Raw genomic sequence first — 14,332 nt, forward strand, 5'->3', positions numbered from 1 at the left:
AAAAGAAAAAAGAAAAAAAAGAAAGAAAAAAAAAGTGCAAGAGAGAGAGAGAGAAAAAGAAAGAGGATTATTGAAGAAAGTAAGTAAGCTAGTTATGGTCTCCATTCCTTTTACTGGAATTTGGCTTGGATGCTGGTATGTAACTTTGACCAATGAGTAATGGGGGATAAGGGAAGCTCTTCTCTGAGAGGCATACACAGAAAAAAAAAACCCCAACAACTCCCTTTCCCCCTTTTTTTTGTATTGCGACTTGAAGTCAGGGTCTCATGTTTTCTCTTGACTTTTTCACTCAAGGCTAGTGCTCTACTACTTGAACCGCAGCTCAATTTCCAGCTTATTTCAGTGGTTAACGGATGGTAAGAATCTTATGGAAGCTGGGCGCTTGTGACTCATACCTGGAGTCCTAACAACTCAGGAGGCAGAGATTTAAGGATCACATGGTTCAAGGCCAACCTGGGCAGGAAAATCCACAAGACTCTTGATTTCCTGTGCTCTTCAGCTTGGGCTGGCTTTGTACCTTGATCCTCAGATCTCAGCCTCCTGAGTAGCTAAGATTACAGGCATGAGCCATAGCACCTGGCTTTTATTTTTGTTCTTGTTTTGGCAGTCCCAGGCTGGAACTCAGGGCCTGAGCACTGTCTTTGGCTTTCTCAAGGCTAGAGCTTTACTACTTGAGCCACAGTACCACTTCTGGCTTTTTTCTGTGTAGGTGGTACTGAGGAATGAGTGCATGCTAGGCAAGCATTCTACCACAAGGCCAAATTCATGGCCCCCAGTTTACTGGTTTTGAATTATCAAGCGTAAAACTTACTGTCCTTCCATGTGCATTTGTGATGTGGCTTGTCTGTCTTCCAGAATCCCCTACTTTGAAACCAGCGCTGCCAATGGGACCAACATAAGCCAAGCAATCGAGACGCTCCTGGACCTGATCATGAAGCGGATGGAGCGCTGCGTGGACAAGTCCTGGATCCCCGAGGGCGTGGTGCGCTCCAATGGCCACACGGCAGCCGATCAGTCAGGGGAAGAGAAGAAGGGAATGTGTGGGTGCTGAACCCTCAAGAGAGCAGCGCAATGACTCAGGTGGCCCGCATCTGTTGTCATCTCTGTGCTTCACACACAGCCCAGTGAGGACAGGTGCCATGACAGCTCCCTCCTACCACCTCCATTAGACTTGTTAATCAAGCAGCCCGCTTTCCAGTCCATTTGTTCTAGCTTGGTAGAGAGCGCTTGAAGATTCCTCTCGGGAATTAGGAGTGCTCTTTCACAGAGCTCCAGGTGCCTTCTACAAACCTTAAGCCCATGTGGTAGATCATACAAGGAGTTAGGCTTCTGCAGAAGAATATGTTTACTATACAGAATGCCTCCCGGAACACACCCACAATCTCATGTGACATTAAGATTTCACATGGCCGAGCACTGGTGGCTCACACCTGTAATCCTAGTTACTCAGGAGGCTGAGAATTATAGTTCAGCCCATTTACAAAAGTCCTTGAGACTCTTATCTCCAGTTAGTCACCAGAAAACCAGAAATGGAGCTGGAGCTCAAAGTGATGGAGTGCTAGCCTTGAGCTGAAGAGCTCAGGGACAGCGCCTAGGCTCTAAGTTCAAGAACCATGACAGAAGAAAAAAAAAGAGAGAGGGGGGTGGTTCTTAGATGCCCTGGTAAAGCAATTACAGAATTATAGCCTAGAATCCAAATTTAAAACTTTAGAACAGAGCGAGAATCTGGTAGCTCACTACTGTAATCCTAACCTACTCAGGAGACTGAGAACTGAGGAACGCCGTTGTGTGAGATTCTTTTTTTTTTTTTTTTTTTTTGCCAGTCCTGCGCTTGAGCTCAGGGCCTGAGCACTGTCTTTGGACTCCTTGGACTGTCTCAAGGCTAAAGCTCTACTACTTGAGCCTCAGCACCATTTCTGGCTTTTTTTTTTTTTTCTATGTATGTGGTACCAAAGAATCAAACCTGGGTCTTCGTGCATGCTAGGCAGGTACTCTACCACTAGGCCAAACTCCTTGTCCCCTGTGAGATTCTTAATCTCCAATTAACCACCAAAAAGCTGAAGTGGAGCTGTGCTCAAGCTAGCCTTAAGTGAAAAAGCTAAGAAACAGCACCCAGGCCCTGAGTTCGTGTCCCAGTAGTGGGCATACACCAAAAAATACGTAAGCATGCATAGGAGAGTGAGTCTTTTAGCACTCTTCTAATCATTCCCTTTGACTTGATATCGACAAATTACTGCCATTTCTTTGAACCCAAGATAAATCCATTGTGATGTAAACTCAGTGGGAATTTGGTGGTGGTGGAGTGGGAAGGAATTGGAGCTGGAGAAATTGGGCTGATGTAGTTTGAGTAAATGAAGTCGGGTCTCTGGCTCTCCACAAAGCTGCCACTGCGCTAAATGGTCGACTGTATAGCAGAGTACTGCAGACGGTGGCTGAGATTCAGTGTGATCGCCAAGCATCGCTGTTGCTTATGCTGTGTGTGTGATGAGTAAATTCTTCGCTCTTTCTCTTCGTCTTTGTAGTGTTGGCCCGGGAGCCTCAGGTTTTCATTTCAATTCACTAGGAAACTATGACTCTTCTTTTACCACCAGACTCTTTGTGTTGTAGATATTTCTAATTTCTTTTATTTTTTCCACCAGTGCCGTTGAAGAAATTCATTATTTAGTCACAGAGAATGTTTTCCACTTGGTGGAAGATGGATATTTGTATTTAAGAAGCCACATTTTTGTTCTAGTTCAACATGAGGAAAATGGAAGTGTTCAGTAACCTGTAGTGTTTCCCTACGACAAGGGGAATGTACTGTGAGAGCTGCAGTTTGCCATGAGTATGTATTCTACTATCTTGCCAAAGTGTCTTCAAACCAAAGTGAAGGTAGTTTTATAATGTGCCTCATGCCAGTTCTCTCTAACATTTTAAGGTATTTCATTTAAGGTAAAACTCTTATTTATTAAAGTGGTTTCAATCAAATAGATTGGAATTTCCGGAGAGTGTTGCGACTATTCAGAAGAGATACCACTCATCATTTAAATAAAAAGAGGAATTTTGTAACGGCAAATATTTGACAGAGCTTAATCAGAAAAATACAAGTATGATGAAAAAGAATTCTTTTTGCAGAATAATTTTCGGATGGCTTTGTATTGCGTACTGGCTATGGGTTTTTGCTGCTTCCCTTCCAATACTCCTGTAATAAACTCAGTGTTGGGCTAAGAAGACTTTACATATTTTTATTCTGGAGATGAGAGCTTCTTTTAAATACCAAAGAAGTTACTGGGAACTCTGCATTTGAACGGTAGCTATTTCAAGGATAGACTCTTGAGCACAGGACAGTGCCTTTCAAGTTGCCTTAGACTTTGGGGATATAGGTCATAATTTTGCAGTTGACATATCAGGGTACAGTTTTATATGGTCTATTCATGCAGATAAAAATGTCTAATAAGATAATGTTTGTATATTTTGGATTTCAAACGTACTGGCTTTAAACATAGCACACAATGAAATGTACCATATCATAGCACACACATACAAAAACCACCTTGAGTTAACTGAAAAATCATTTCCCTTTCATATCAAAGTCTCATATTTTTGCGTGTCAATGTATTTTTCTACTCACAAGCCTGTGCAATAGCAAGATGTTTCTTTAGCAAACCGTGTGCCAATAATAAAAATGTGATCCACTCTGTCAAGCTTGTGTGTCAACGTGACTTAATTTCTCATCTCCAAAATAATGTCAGAGGAGAAGTGAGACTGAAGGTGACACCCAAAATAAGGATACAGACTCACCAGATGCTCATTGATGGGCAGGCAGAACAACATGCTGGGGAAAAATTTCAAATGTTTTAACTAGACATTTTCTGAGCCCCTAAATTGTGAGACTTGACATAAAACAAGATAAAACAAGAATGATTGCCTGATGTTGGTGGCTCATGCCAATAATCCTATCTTCTCAGGGGGCAGAGATCTGAGGATTGCAGTTCAAAGCCAGCCCAAGCCAGAAAGTCTGAGGGGTGGGAAGGATGATTAAGGTTGAGTTGAGAGCAAAGCTGGGAGACCGTTCCAGGGACCTTGGGAAAGGGATATGAACTGATGCCATCACTTAACCATTGGCCTATGGGGATTCTGGCCTAATCTGCTGCTTCAGTCCATCAGCGGGGCCCTGCCTTGGAGCACATGCATTTGCAGTTCCCTGTCTGGAGTGACTCCCTTTCCCATCCTGCAATCTTGTGGGGGGGCCACCACTCTGTCCAGAAGCACTTTACTGATCATAAAATGGCAGTCGTTGCCTTTCACAGCTCTGTCATCCCCCCTTCCCCCGCGCCCCCTCCCACCCCATCACCCATCACTGCTCAGTATGTTTTCCAGCCACTAAGATTTGTCAGCTCCCTTCCCAGGTGCTCTCTGCTTCGACCAGGCAAACCCAGTTTGGGACTGGAATGAGTCTGTCCAGGGCACACTGTGGGAAAGGAGTTCTTAGAGACAGCTCGAGGTGTCCCCCGAGGCAAAACACAACCCCGAGGTAAAATTCAGCAGTCAGGCCGACTCCAAGCAGGGTAGAATCAGGACTCAGGGCCTTTGCAATTCTGCGCCGGCGCAGAACAGCTGGGCGTTGACTCGCCAGGCCGCCAGAGGGCGACACGCAGGTTCGAATCGATTCCCTGGAATGCGCAAACGTTTTCCTCTTCCGGGTTGCAGGCAGCGACGGCTGGCTTCCGGTAGCGCGTCTCCGTCACTTCCGGCGAGGCCGGTTGTTCGGTGGGAGGCTGTCCACGCGGGCTCGACATGCGGATCGAAAAGTGTTACTTCTGTTCCGGGCCTATCTACCCCGGCCACGGCATGATGTTCGTCCGCAACGACTGCAAGGTGAGGGCGCCGAGGCCGAGCGCGCCCGGCAGCCCGCGGGTTGCACCTGAATTGTCGATGGGAGTTGTGCGGGGTGGTGGGGATGGCGAGAGGGTTGCCTGCGTCCGCGGGGCCTCGGGCCTCGAACTTGGAGAGTTAACGGCCCGCGGCCTGAGCGGGTCACGAGCAGCGCGGAGGGCCGGGAGTTGGGGGCGGGGGGCGGGGGGCGGCCGGAGACCCCCGAGTGCATCACATCTTCTAAGCATGGTACTTGTTCTTTAAACGAAACAAAAAGCAGATTCATTCCAGAACTCATCTACTATTTAACGGCAGGAAAAAAAACATAAATCCGTATGCAGTTTTTAGTTGCTATTAGAATTATTTTATACCTTGATAACTGAGAATCAAAATATTTTAGTATGGATTTTTGAAACGTCTCTGATTGGAGTCAATGGAAAAGTGTATTTTGAGAGTTATTCTCAGTTGATTGATCAGGGGCTTAAATAATACTTCAAATAATGATTTTCTTTATTCAAGATCATGTTTTTATTTTTATTTCCAGTGGAAACTAGCCTTTAATTGAGATGCTGTCTGACAGTTACAAAGCTGATTCAGACTGTGATAAGCCTCCCATTTCTAAATGATGCAAAAGGAATTAGGAGTGAAAGGTGTTATTTCTCAAACTTCATTCTCCCTCCCCCCCCATCCCCTTTTCTTTTTCGTGGTCGTCGGGCTTGAACTCAGGGTCCAGGCACTGTCTCTGAGCCTTTTCTGCTCAAATCTTAGTGCTCTACCACTTGAACCACAACTGCACTTCCAGCTTTTTGGTGGTTAGTTGGAGATAAGAGTCTTACTGACGCCAGGGGCTGGGAGTTTGGCCTAGTGGTTAAAGTGCTTGCCTAGCATGCACCAAGACCCGGGTTCGATTCCACAGTACCACATACATAGAAAAAAGCTGGAAGTGGTGCTGAGGCTCAAGTGGTAGAGCTCTAGCCTTGAGAAAGTCCAAGGACAGTGCTCAGGCCCTGAGCTCAAGCCCAGGACTGGCAAAAAAAAAAAAAAAAAAAAAGAGTCTTACGGACTTTTCTTCCCCTGGCTGACTTTGAACTAGTGTCCTCAAGTCTCTTGCCTCCTGCGTAGCTAGGATTATAGGTGTGGGAGGCACTGGCACCTGGCTTATCATAGGAAAGTTTGAATGTTGGCTTTCCCTCTTTTAACTTTTCTTGTAGGTGTTCAGATTCTGTAAATCCAAATGTCACAAAAACTTTAAGAAGAAGCGTAACCCTCGCAAGGTCAGGTGGACAAAGGCCTTCCGGAAAGCCACTGGGAAAGAGCTGACGGTGGTGAGTATAGCTGAGCTCAGCGGGGCTGTGTGATCCAAGATACCTGCAGACTTGGGATAGGGAGGGATACTCCCATTCTAATTTTGTAGATGTCATCTTTAACTTCTTTTCTTGTTGGTACTGGGGAATGAACCCAGATAGTTGTGTTTGCTTGGAAGTGCTTTGCCACTGAGCTACTTCCCAGCTCTAGAAGTGATTTTTTTTTTTTGTTTGTGGGAGGGAGGGGTACCAGTCCTGGGACTTGAACTCAGAGCCTGGGTACTTGTCTTTTTTGATTTTGAGCTTTTTTTTGGATCAAGGCCAATGCTTTCCACTTGAGCTACAGAACCACTGCCAGCTTTTTTAGTAGTTAATTGGAGATAAGAATCTTACAGGCTTTCCTGCTGGGCTGGCTCTGAACTGTAATCCTCAGATCTCAGCCTCCTGAATAGCTAGGGTTACATACAGGCTTGAGCCAGTGGCACCTGGCTTGTAGAATTGGTGTTTCGTAGCTTCACAGAATATTTTTAGGTGTTGTACCAAAGTGGAAAATAATTTAAATGGATTTGGTGTAATTGCTGCTCAAGGATCTTGAGAGAAAAATGATTAATAGATTTGTGAAAAGTAGTGATTTCAGCCAGGGTCGTGGTGACTCACACCTGTAATCCTAGCTACTCAGGAGGCTGAGATTGGAGGGACATGATTCAAAACCAGCCCAGGCAGGAAAGTCTGTGAGACTGATCTCCATTTAAGTACCAGAAAACCAAGACGTGGAGCTCTGCCTCAAAGTGGTAGAGCACTAGCTTTGGGAAGAAGAGCTTAGGGCCAGCACCTATGCCCGAGTTTGGAGCCCAATGACTGACAAAACAAAGTAGTCATTACCAGTTTCTAGATTTCTTTAGCAGGACTTTGTATCTGAAAACTGAGAAATTAGTAGTGTTGGTACAGGAAGGAGCCATCGTGGAGACTGGTTGTGTAAAGTCCTTGGTTTGTTGTAAACTTCTGTAGATTTATGAAAGATGGTAATTTCATATGGTTCACCTTAATACAAAGTTTTCTGGGTGTAACAGCTAGAAATTGGGGAACCCAGTTTCAGGTTGTTTGTAGTCTGCAATTGCACCCAGAAGGATGGGGTGCTACTCTTCTGTCTTGCAGTCCCTTAGGTGACCAGACATGTTTAGTGGAGTTTCACACATGGAGATGTGTAAGGGGACAAAGGTTGAAATCCTATACCCTCCTGGTGACTCTGGAGGAGTTTTATTATGTGCCTCTCAGAAGTTTGGTGAGAGAGCAATGTTTGAAGCCATGCTCCCTATCTGTCTCCCTTACCAGTCCATGTTCCTTCTTGCAGGACAACTCATTTGAATTCGAGAAACGTAGAAATGAGCCTGTGAAATACCAGCGGGAGCTGTGGAATAAGACCAGTAAGTCCCTGGGCAAGACTGGGGATGAATGTTCAGAAGTTCTGGTTGGGTCTTACTAGAAACAAACATTGGTCACGCACCTATTAAGTGTGTCATGTTCATTGCTTGGCTTTTATTCCTTTATTCTTGCTTCAGTGGTTTTGTTACATCTGTGTCTTTTGTCACAGTATTCCAGGTCCTTGTATTATGAAAAAATGAAGCGGAACTGAAGAGCTGAGAAAAGGGCTGGGGGTGGGGGGGGCAGGAGCAGTATTCACGGACCATTTAACCCCCTCTCCAAGTCAGATGGATGTGTTTAGGGATGAATTGTTTTTTTGCTGTTCCCTTGTTCTGTGAGTCCTCTCTGGTGGTTTTCTCTGACATTTCAGTTCAGTACTCATTTAGAAAGAACCATGTTTGTGTGTATGCGTGTGTGTGTGTGCGTGTGTGTGTGTGTGCGTGTGTGTGTGTGTGTGCGCGCGCGCGCACGTGCATGTGTGTGCGTGCACACGTGCACGTGGAATGGATGGGTAACACACCCTCCCTGCTCTGCTGCTTGCTTAGCCTTCTGTAAATAGTAATTGGTCCCATATACTTTCCCACTCATATGTAAAATACCATGTATAGTGTCTTACATATAGCAGGCTGTAAAATACAGTTGCACTTAGTTTTGTTAAATCAAGGCTTTTACAGATATTTTCCAAAGCAGTTAATTGTTGTCAGTTCCATTTCTCTTGAAGGCCACGTAATAAAAAGGGGGGTATTTGTTGAAGCATTTGTTGTTATAATTGTATTACTTGATTGTACATAAATTTGCTGATTTGGACAATTTTCTTTGTAGTTGATGCTATGAAGAGAGTGGAAGAGATCAAACAGAAACGCCAGGCTAAGTTTATCATGAATAGGTATGTGTTTGCTTAGAGTAACCATACTATTTAAGATTAATATTAAAATTTTTTTTGTTTTTATTACTTTTGTCTATTTTTTGCTGATGTGGGTACTGAAGAATTAAACCCAGGGCTTCATGTATGCTAGGCAAGTACTTTACCACTAAGCCCCATTCCCTGCCCAGGTTAGTATTTAATTATTTCTTTGTCAGTCTTGAGGTTTGTACTCAAAGCCTGGGCACTGCCCCTAAGTTTCTTTTGCTCAAGGCTAGTATTCTGCTGTTTGAGCCCCGGTTCTACTTCTGGCCTTTTGTTTTATGTAGTACTGAGGGTTTTCATTTATAGTGATGATGCTAGTGAGGCGTGGTGAGTTAGATAGGATGAGATAGATTATTTGAACTCAGGGTTTCATGCATGCTAGGCTAGAACTCTGCTAAGCCACATTTCCAGCACGTCAGATTCGTCTTTTTTAAAGCTTCTTTTGACATAGTTTTAGATGTAACCAAAGGTGGAGGAAGAGTATGTAGACTCCTGTCCACTCTGTCGGCATCTCACATTTCCTGAGTCTTTGTGGGGACGTGTAGTGGGATGGGGTTGCTAATGCTGCAAGCCCAGGAGGAGGGAGGAAAGGGGGTGTATCAGCTAGCTCCCTGCCCCCTCAAGTGTGGCTCACACCCTAATTGTACCCATTTTGAGAATTGAGGCCTCTGAAACACATGGGAAGAACTGAAATTTTGCTTTGCTGTGTTTTGTCTTAGATTAAAGAAGAACAAGGTGCTACAGAAAGTTCAGGACATCAAAGAAGTGAAGCAGAACATCCACCTTGTGCGGGCTCAGATTCCAGGTGAGCATTGCTCTGTGTGCAAGAATAAAGTACTGCTTTTAGTGAAGAAATGGGAAATAGACTTTGTGGTCCATAGAGTGCCAGCTCACTATTTTCTTAAAATTCTCTTCTTCAAATAGTTCAGCAGAGAGGTTTTTATTTAACTTGTCAATTTGTGGGTACAGTGTGTCTTGATTAGATTTACCCCTTTCATCTATCCCATCCTCCTTAAGTTCCATCTAACTTTTTTTTTTTGGTGGGTCATGGGGCTGGAACTCTGGGTCTGGTTGCTGTCCCTGAGCTCTTCAACTCAAGGCTACCACCCTACCCTTGAGTCAAGCCCCACTTCTCATTTTCTAGGGGTTAATTGGAGATAAGAGTCTCAGGTCCTTTTGGGCCCAGGCTGGCTTTGAATCTTGATCCTCAGATCTCAGCCTTCTGAGTAGCTAGGATTACAGGCATGAGCCACCTTGCCTTGCCTGGCTACATATGGAGTTTCCTTTTCCCTTAAAATTTGGTCAACCATTTAGAACTTTTAAAATTATCACAGATGATTTTTGCTTCAAACTATTTTGATTTAAGGACATTTTTCCATAAGGGTTTTCAAATTGCTGTATGGGGGCTACTTAGGGAACTTAGTGTATAAATATAAAGGCGGCTCACTATAATTAGGTGGCTCCCAATGTGACACTGATTGTAAAATTTGGAAGTTACTATTATTATTATTTTGCTAGTCCTAGGGCTTAAACTCAGAGCCTGAGCACTGTCCTTGGGTTTCTGAAGACTAGAGCTCTACCAACTTGAGACACAGCACCACTTCTGGTTTTCTCTGTATATGGTACTGTGGATGCTAGGCAAGCACTCTACCACTGGGCCAAACTCCCAGCCCCACTTTTTTGTATTAGCGCCTCTCTGTTACTCATGTCATTTTATTGACTGGGTATAATTTTTTGTAGTTGAGCCTCCGATTAAAACGGATATTAGTGGTATAATATTGGATTACTATTGCATCATTTTTGGGATGTTAAGCATGTCTTTAATCCAGCCCGGTTGAGTACAGCTCTGCTGCTCCCTAACATCTGACCTTAGCAGACAAATTAAAGGGAGTGAGGGAAACTCCACCTCATCCTTAGTGTCAGGGCCAGGTTTTGGGGGGCATGTAAGGAGATGGACGTAAGTTATATTGGTACCAAATTGCTGGACATGGTTTCCAATGGAGGTGATAAGCACTGGTGCCCCCAAACAATGGGAGTGATCCATTGTTGCCTTCTTTGTAGGTAAAGTGACCCCTCTTAGAGGCAGGCAGTGCAGCATTAAAAGTGTGGGTCCTGGGTCCCAGTGACCTGGGTTCAAACCCCAGTGTGGACTCACTAGCTGAGCGACCTTGGCCGGGTCTGTGGCTCAGCTTGCTCATTCAGAGGAGTCTTCTGAGGGTGATGAGCAACGTCTGTGGGTGATGACTGTTCATTGGGAAGGTCCGAGTAAGCTTCACTGGTGTTGACTTTCTTAGACATGGCCGATGTTACTGTTTGCCAGTCTAGATCCTTTATGGTGTGATTACATAAATTCTTATTTTCCTCTTAAAGGCAAAGGGAAGCAGCTGGAGGAAAAAATGGTACAGCAGTTAAAGCAAGACGTGGACATGGAGGTGGTGTCTTAACATCGCGTTGTCTAACCACACGTGTGGACACTGGGGGATGGTCTGTGGAGACGTGGAACTTCTAAATCATTGATTGGTTGTGTGACGTCACTGAGGGTGTTGCACTCTGCACAGCCTCTGCTTCGGGGTGAGGATGACTTCTCACCTTGTGCCTTCATCACTCACCCTGTGCACAGGGGCATCTTGGGCACAGGCCCCCATGGCACCTGGCTGATGGCCCCGGACAGCAATCGGGACTACTGATGTCTAAAAGAAAATGTTCTTTGCAATAAAATGTTCTCCTTTATTCGTGGTAAAGAAGGTGGTGGTGGGGAAGTTTGCAACCAAGACATGTGACAGCCTTGGCACTCTCAGCATTTTCTTTTTAGAGATGCACTGTGGCTTCATCATTGAAGCCTGATTGTGCTGGGCTAGTGTGACCAGGGGTGGCCTGAATGGTTGGTCTGTTCTGGTAAGTTGTAGATGTGGGAAGGAGAGTTGAACGATCTATGCCTAAAATGGCTGTGTTGTTTTCTGCTTTGGAGTGGACTCAGTTCCACGGTGTGGTTCCTGGCTTTCTAGCTGGTAACTTAGGAACAGAACAGTCCTATGCCTTTTAAAATTTACTGTCTAGTCTCTTAACAAAATTCTGGTTGATTTCTATGTGTAATGTCTGTATACAATAAAGCCATTTTGAGCTGAGTGCTGGTGGCTCACCTCTGTAATCCTAGCTACTTAGAAGACTAAGATCTGAGGATCATGGATTGAAGCGAGCCTGGAAGAAAGTCTGTGAGACTCTTATCTCCATTTAACCACCAGAAAAGTCCGAAATGGAGCTGTGGCTCAAGTGGTAAGAGTGTTAGCCCTGAGCACAAAATCTCAGATAGGGCCCAGGCCCTGAGTTCAACCCCTAAGACTGGTGTGTGCGTTTGTGCACATACATACATATAATTCTAAAATAAGTTCCAACATATGAATTCTAATAAGGGTAGAAAGATCTGTTTGAAAAAAAAAAAGCATTTCCTCTACTCTAATATCAGTTTATCAGTTGCCGTTAATTAAGAAATATGTGCTTAATATTTCATGGTAATGTATTTTTGTTATTTATGACACGAGTTAAGAATACATCATTTTTAGGGCAAGATTTAGGGTAAAGTAGAGCTTTTAGGTAATTACTGTAATGGCTGATCTTTTAAGTATTAGGTAGTAAAAATGTGTGTGGCGGGGGGAGGAGTGTGGCCTGTTGGTAGAGTGCTTGCCTAACCTGCACAAAGACCTGGGTTCAATTCCTCGGTACCAAGACAAGCTGGGAGTGGTGCTGTGGCTCAAGTGGTGGAACTCTAGTCTTGAGCTCAGAAAGGCTCAGGGACAGTGCTCAGGCCCTGAGTTCAAGCCCATGGACTGGCAAAGGAAAAAAAAAAAAGGTAGTAAAAATGTAGAACAACGTTAGAAGAATTGAATTCCAGTGTGGTTTTGCCTTTTGTATTTATGAAATGTGACTTTTTTTTTTTCCTTCTTGGTGTAGTAGGATTTGAAATTGCCCCTGGAGTTGAAGTAGGGCTTATTTTTGTCAGTAATGTTATTGATGGAAAGATTAGGGAAATGATAAAAGTAAGAAGCATTTCTTGAGATTTTTTTTCACCCACGAGTTCCTGTATTTTTAATAAAAGCACGTTTAAGTTGCATACAATTAAGATAACAGCTTGGTACTGTGCCCCTTTGGCTGGTGGGCCTTGAGACCTGCCCTTAGGGAAGGAAATTGACTGTTGTGAAGAATTGACCTGTGTTTAGTTTAGCATCTGATGATGCTCTGCACTGTCAGGACGTTGTCTGAGGCATGTGCTGTAATGCTTTCATTACAGTTGTTCAACTTATTGGCCAAGACCTGTTCTGAGGAAGAAATGTCACAGACATCCCCACCCAGGACTTCTGTATCCCAGTTGTTTAAGAATAGCACAGAATTGGAAATTGGGGAGAAACACCTTTTAAAATTAGCTTACTGTATGGAGGTGCTATTGTTATTTTTCACATGTTTACAATGGATTCAGGTCATCTCATCCTCCTGTCTCCCTGCCTCCCCCAGGCCTCCCCCCACTTTCTTTTTTTTGATACTTTTCATTATGTTCCCAGGCTGGCATTGAACCTGAGGTCCTTCAGCCTCCTGAGTGTTCCTATCGGTGTGTAGCACTGCATGCAGCCATGATGCTGTGTAAGAATGCAGAAAAAGTTTTCGCAGTGAAGAAAAAAAATGTAGAATTATTTGTCATGTGTTGGTGGCTCATGCCTCTAATCGTAGCTACTCTGGAGGATGAGATCTGTGGTTCATGGTTCAAAGCTGGCCCAAGCAGCAGAGTCCATGAAACATGTCCAGTAAACTACCCCCCTGTGCCCCCTCCAAAGGAAAAAAAAAAAAAGTGGAGCTATGGTTTAAGCAGTAGAGCACTAACCTTGAATGAAATTGTTCAGGGGCCCAGGCCCTGAGTTCAGGACCGGCCTGTGCACAAAAGTTATTTTTTATGTTCTTAATCTAAGAATCTACCTTCTGATGCCTTGGCTTGAAGCCATCCTGAGCTGGGAGTTGAAGCCGAAGTTGTGCGCATCCTGGACAAGTCTAGCACCGAACTACATCTGCCATCCCTCATTCAAGACTAATCGAGTAAGGTTTGAGGTGAATCTGCTTAGACTCTTCTCCAGGTTCCCATTATTGTTTCTAGCCTCCCACTGATGTGTGGCATCCTGTGTAGTGAGGCCTCGGGAAATGAAGGTATTCTTGTCCAGATTTAGTCTACACTTACACTGTTGCAACTTCCCTTTGCAGGTTATCAAGGGTTGCAGTATAGACAGCAGATGTATTACAGTCCATGTGCAAAGGACACCGCTACTGTGAAACACGAAATGTCTGTGCGTATTAGGGTAGCCCACAGGTGCCAGCCTTAATGGCTGTTCTCCAAAACATCCAGGTGGTTCTTGCCACAAAGTGAGAGCCACACAAAGTGAGAGCCACGAGCCTTTTGATTTATATACACAGCTCCATTTCTAGATGGCTGACCAGAAGACAGGTGAGGATGTTCAGTGGAAATGACAACCTGGGTTTTCACATTTGCAGACAGGCTAGGGTGCTGCCTTGTGTGCATCATACATGTCCTCCATGCAGCCCTCGGGAGAATCAATTTTTTTTTTCTTTTTTTTTTTTTGGTGCCATTTTGCAGATGAGAAAGCTGGAGGTGAGTGGTTGGAGTACTGTCACTGCCAAATACCTAGCAGAGCTTAGATATGAGCTCTATATTTTGTTTTTTTCTTGTGCTGGTCCTGGGACTTGAACTCAGGTTCTGGGTGAGGTTCCCTTGTTTTGCCCATGTCTGGTGTTCTATCTCTTGAGCCATGGAATTCACTTCTAGCTTTTGTTCTTGGTAGTTCATTAA

General features: G+C 44.4%; 2 protein-coding genes across 3 annotated transcripts in view; both read left to right on the plus strand.

Moving 5' to 3' along the window:
• Nucleotides 1-3,683, plus strand: part of Rab27a (RAB27A, member RAS oncogene family) — a 42,650-nt gene extending 38,967 nt beyond the window's left edge. For both annotated transcript variants that reach the window (XM_090358376.1, XM_090358377.1), the window contains exon 6: nt 856-3,683. In XM_090358376.1, coding sequence (XP_090214502.1) covers nt 856-1,051 — 196 coding nt within the window. In that variant the 3' untranslated portion in view covers nt 1,052-3,683. The remainder of the gene's footprint in view (nt 1-855) is intronic.
• A 1,038-nt stretch (nt 3,684-4,721) lies between these two features.
• Rsl24d1 (ribosomal L24 domain containing 1) lies at nt 4,722-11,612 on the plus strand. The gene is made up of 6 exons (XM_090358379.1): nt 4,722-4,857; nt 6,066-6,179; nt 7,510-7,582; nt 8,403-8,466; nt 9,207-9,292; nt 10,858-11,612. The coding sequence occupies exons 1-6, from the start codon at nt 4,777-4,779 to the stop codon at nt 10,929-10,931; spliced, it is 492 nt and encodes a 163-aa protein (XP_090214505.1). The 5' UTR covers nt 4,722-4,776; the 3' UTR covers nt 10,932-11,612.
• The last annotated feature ends 2,720 nt before the right edge of the window (nt 11,613-14,332 follow it).

The sequence above is a fragment of the Megascapheus bottae genome, chromosome 25 (genome assembly GCF_031878675.1).
Source record: "Megascapheus bottae isolate mThoBot1 chromosome 25, mThoBot2.hap1, whole genome shotgun sequence".
NCBI classification, from domain to species: domain Eukaryota; kingdom Metazoa; phylum Chordata; class Mammalia; order Rodentia; family Geomyidae; genus Megascapheus; species Megascapheus bottae.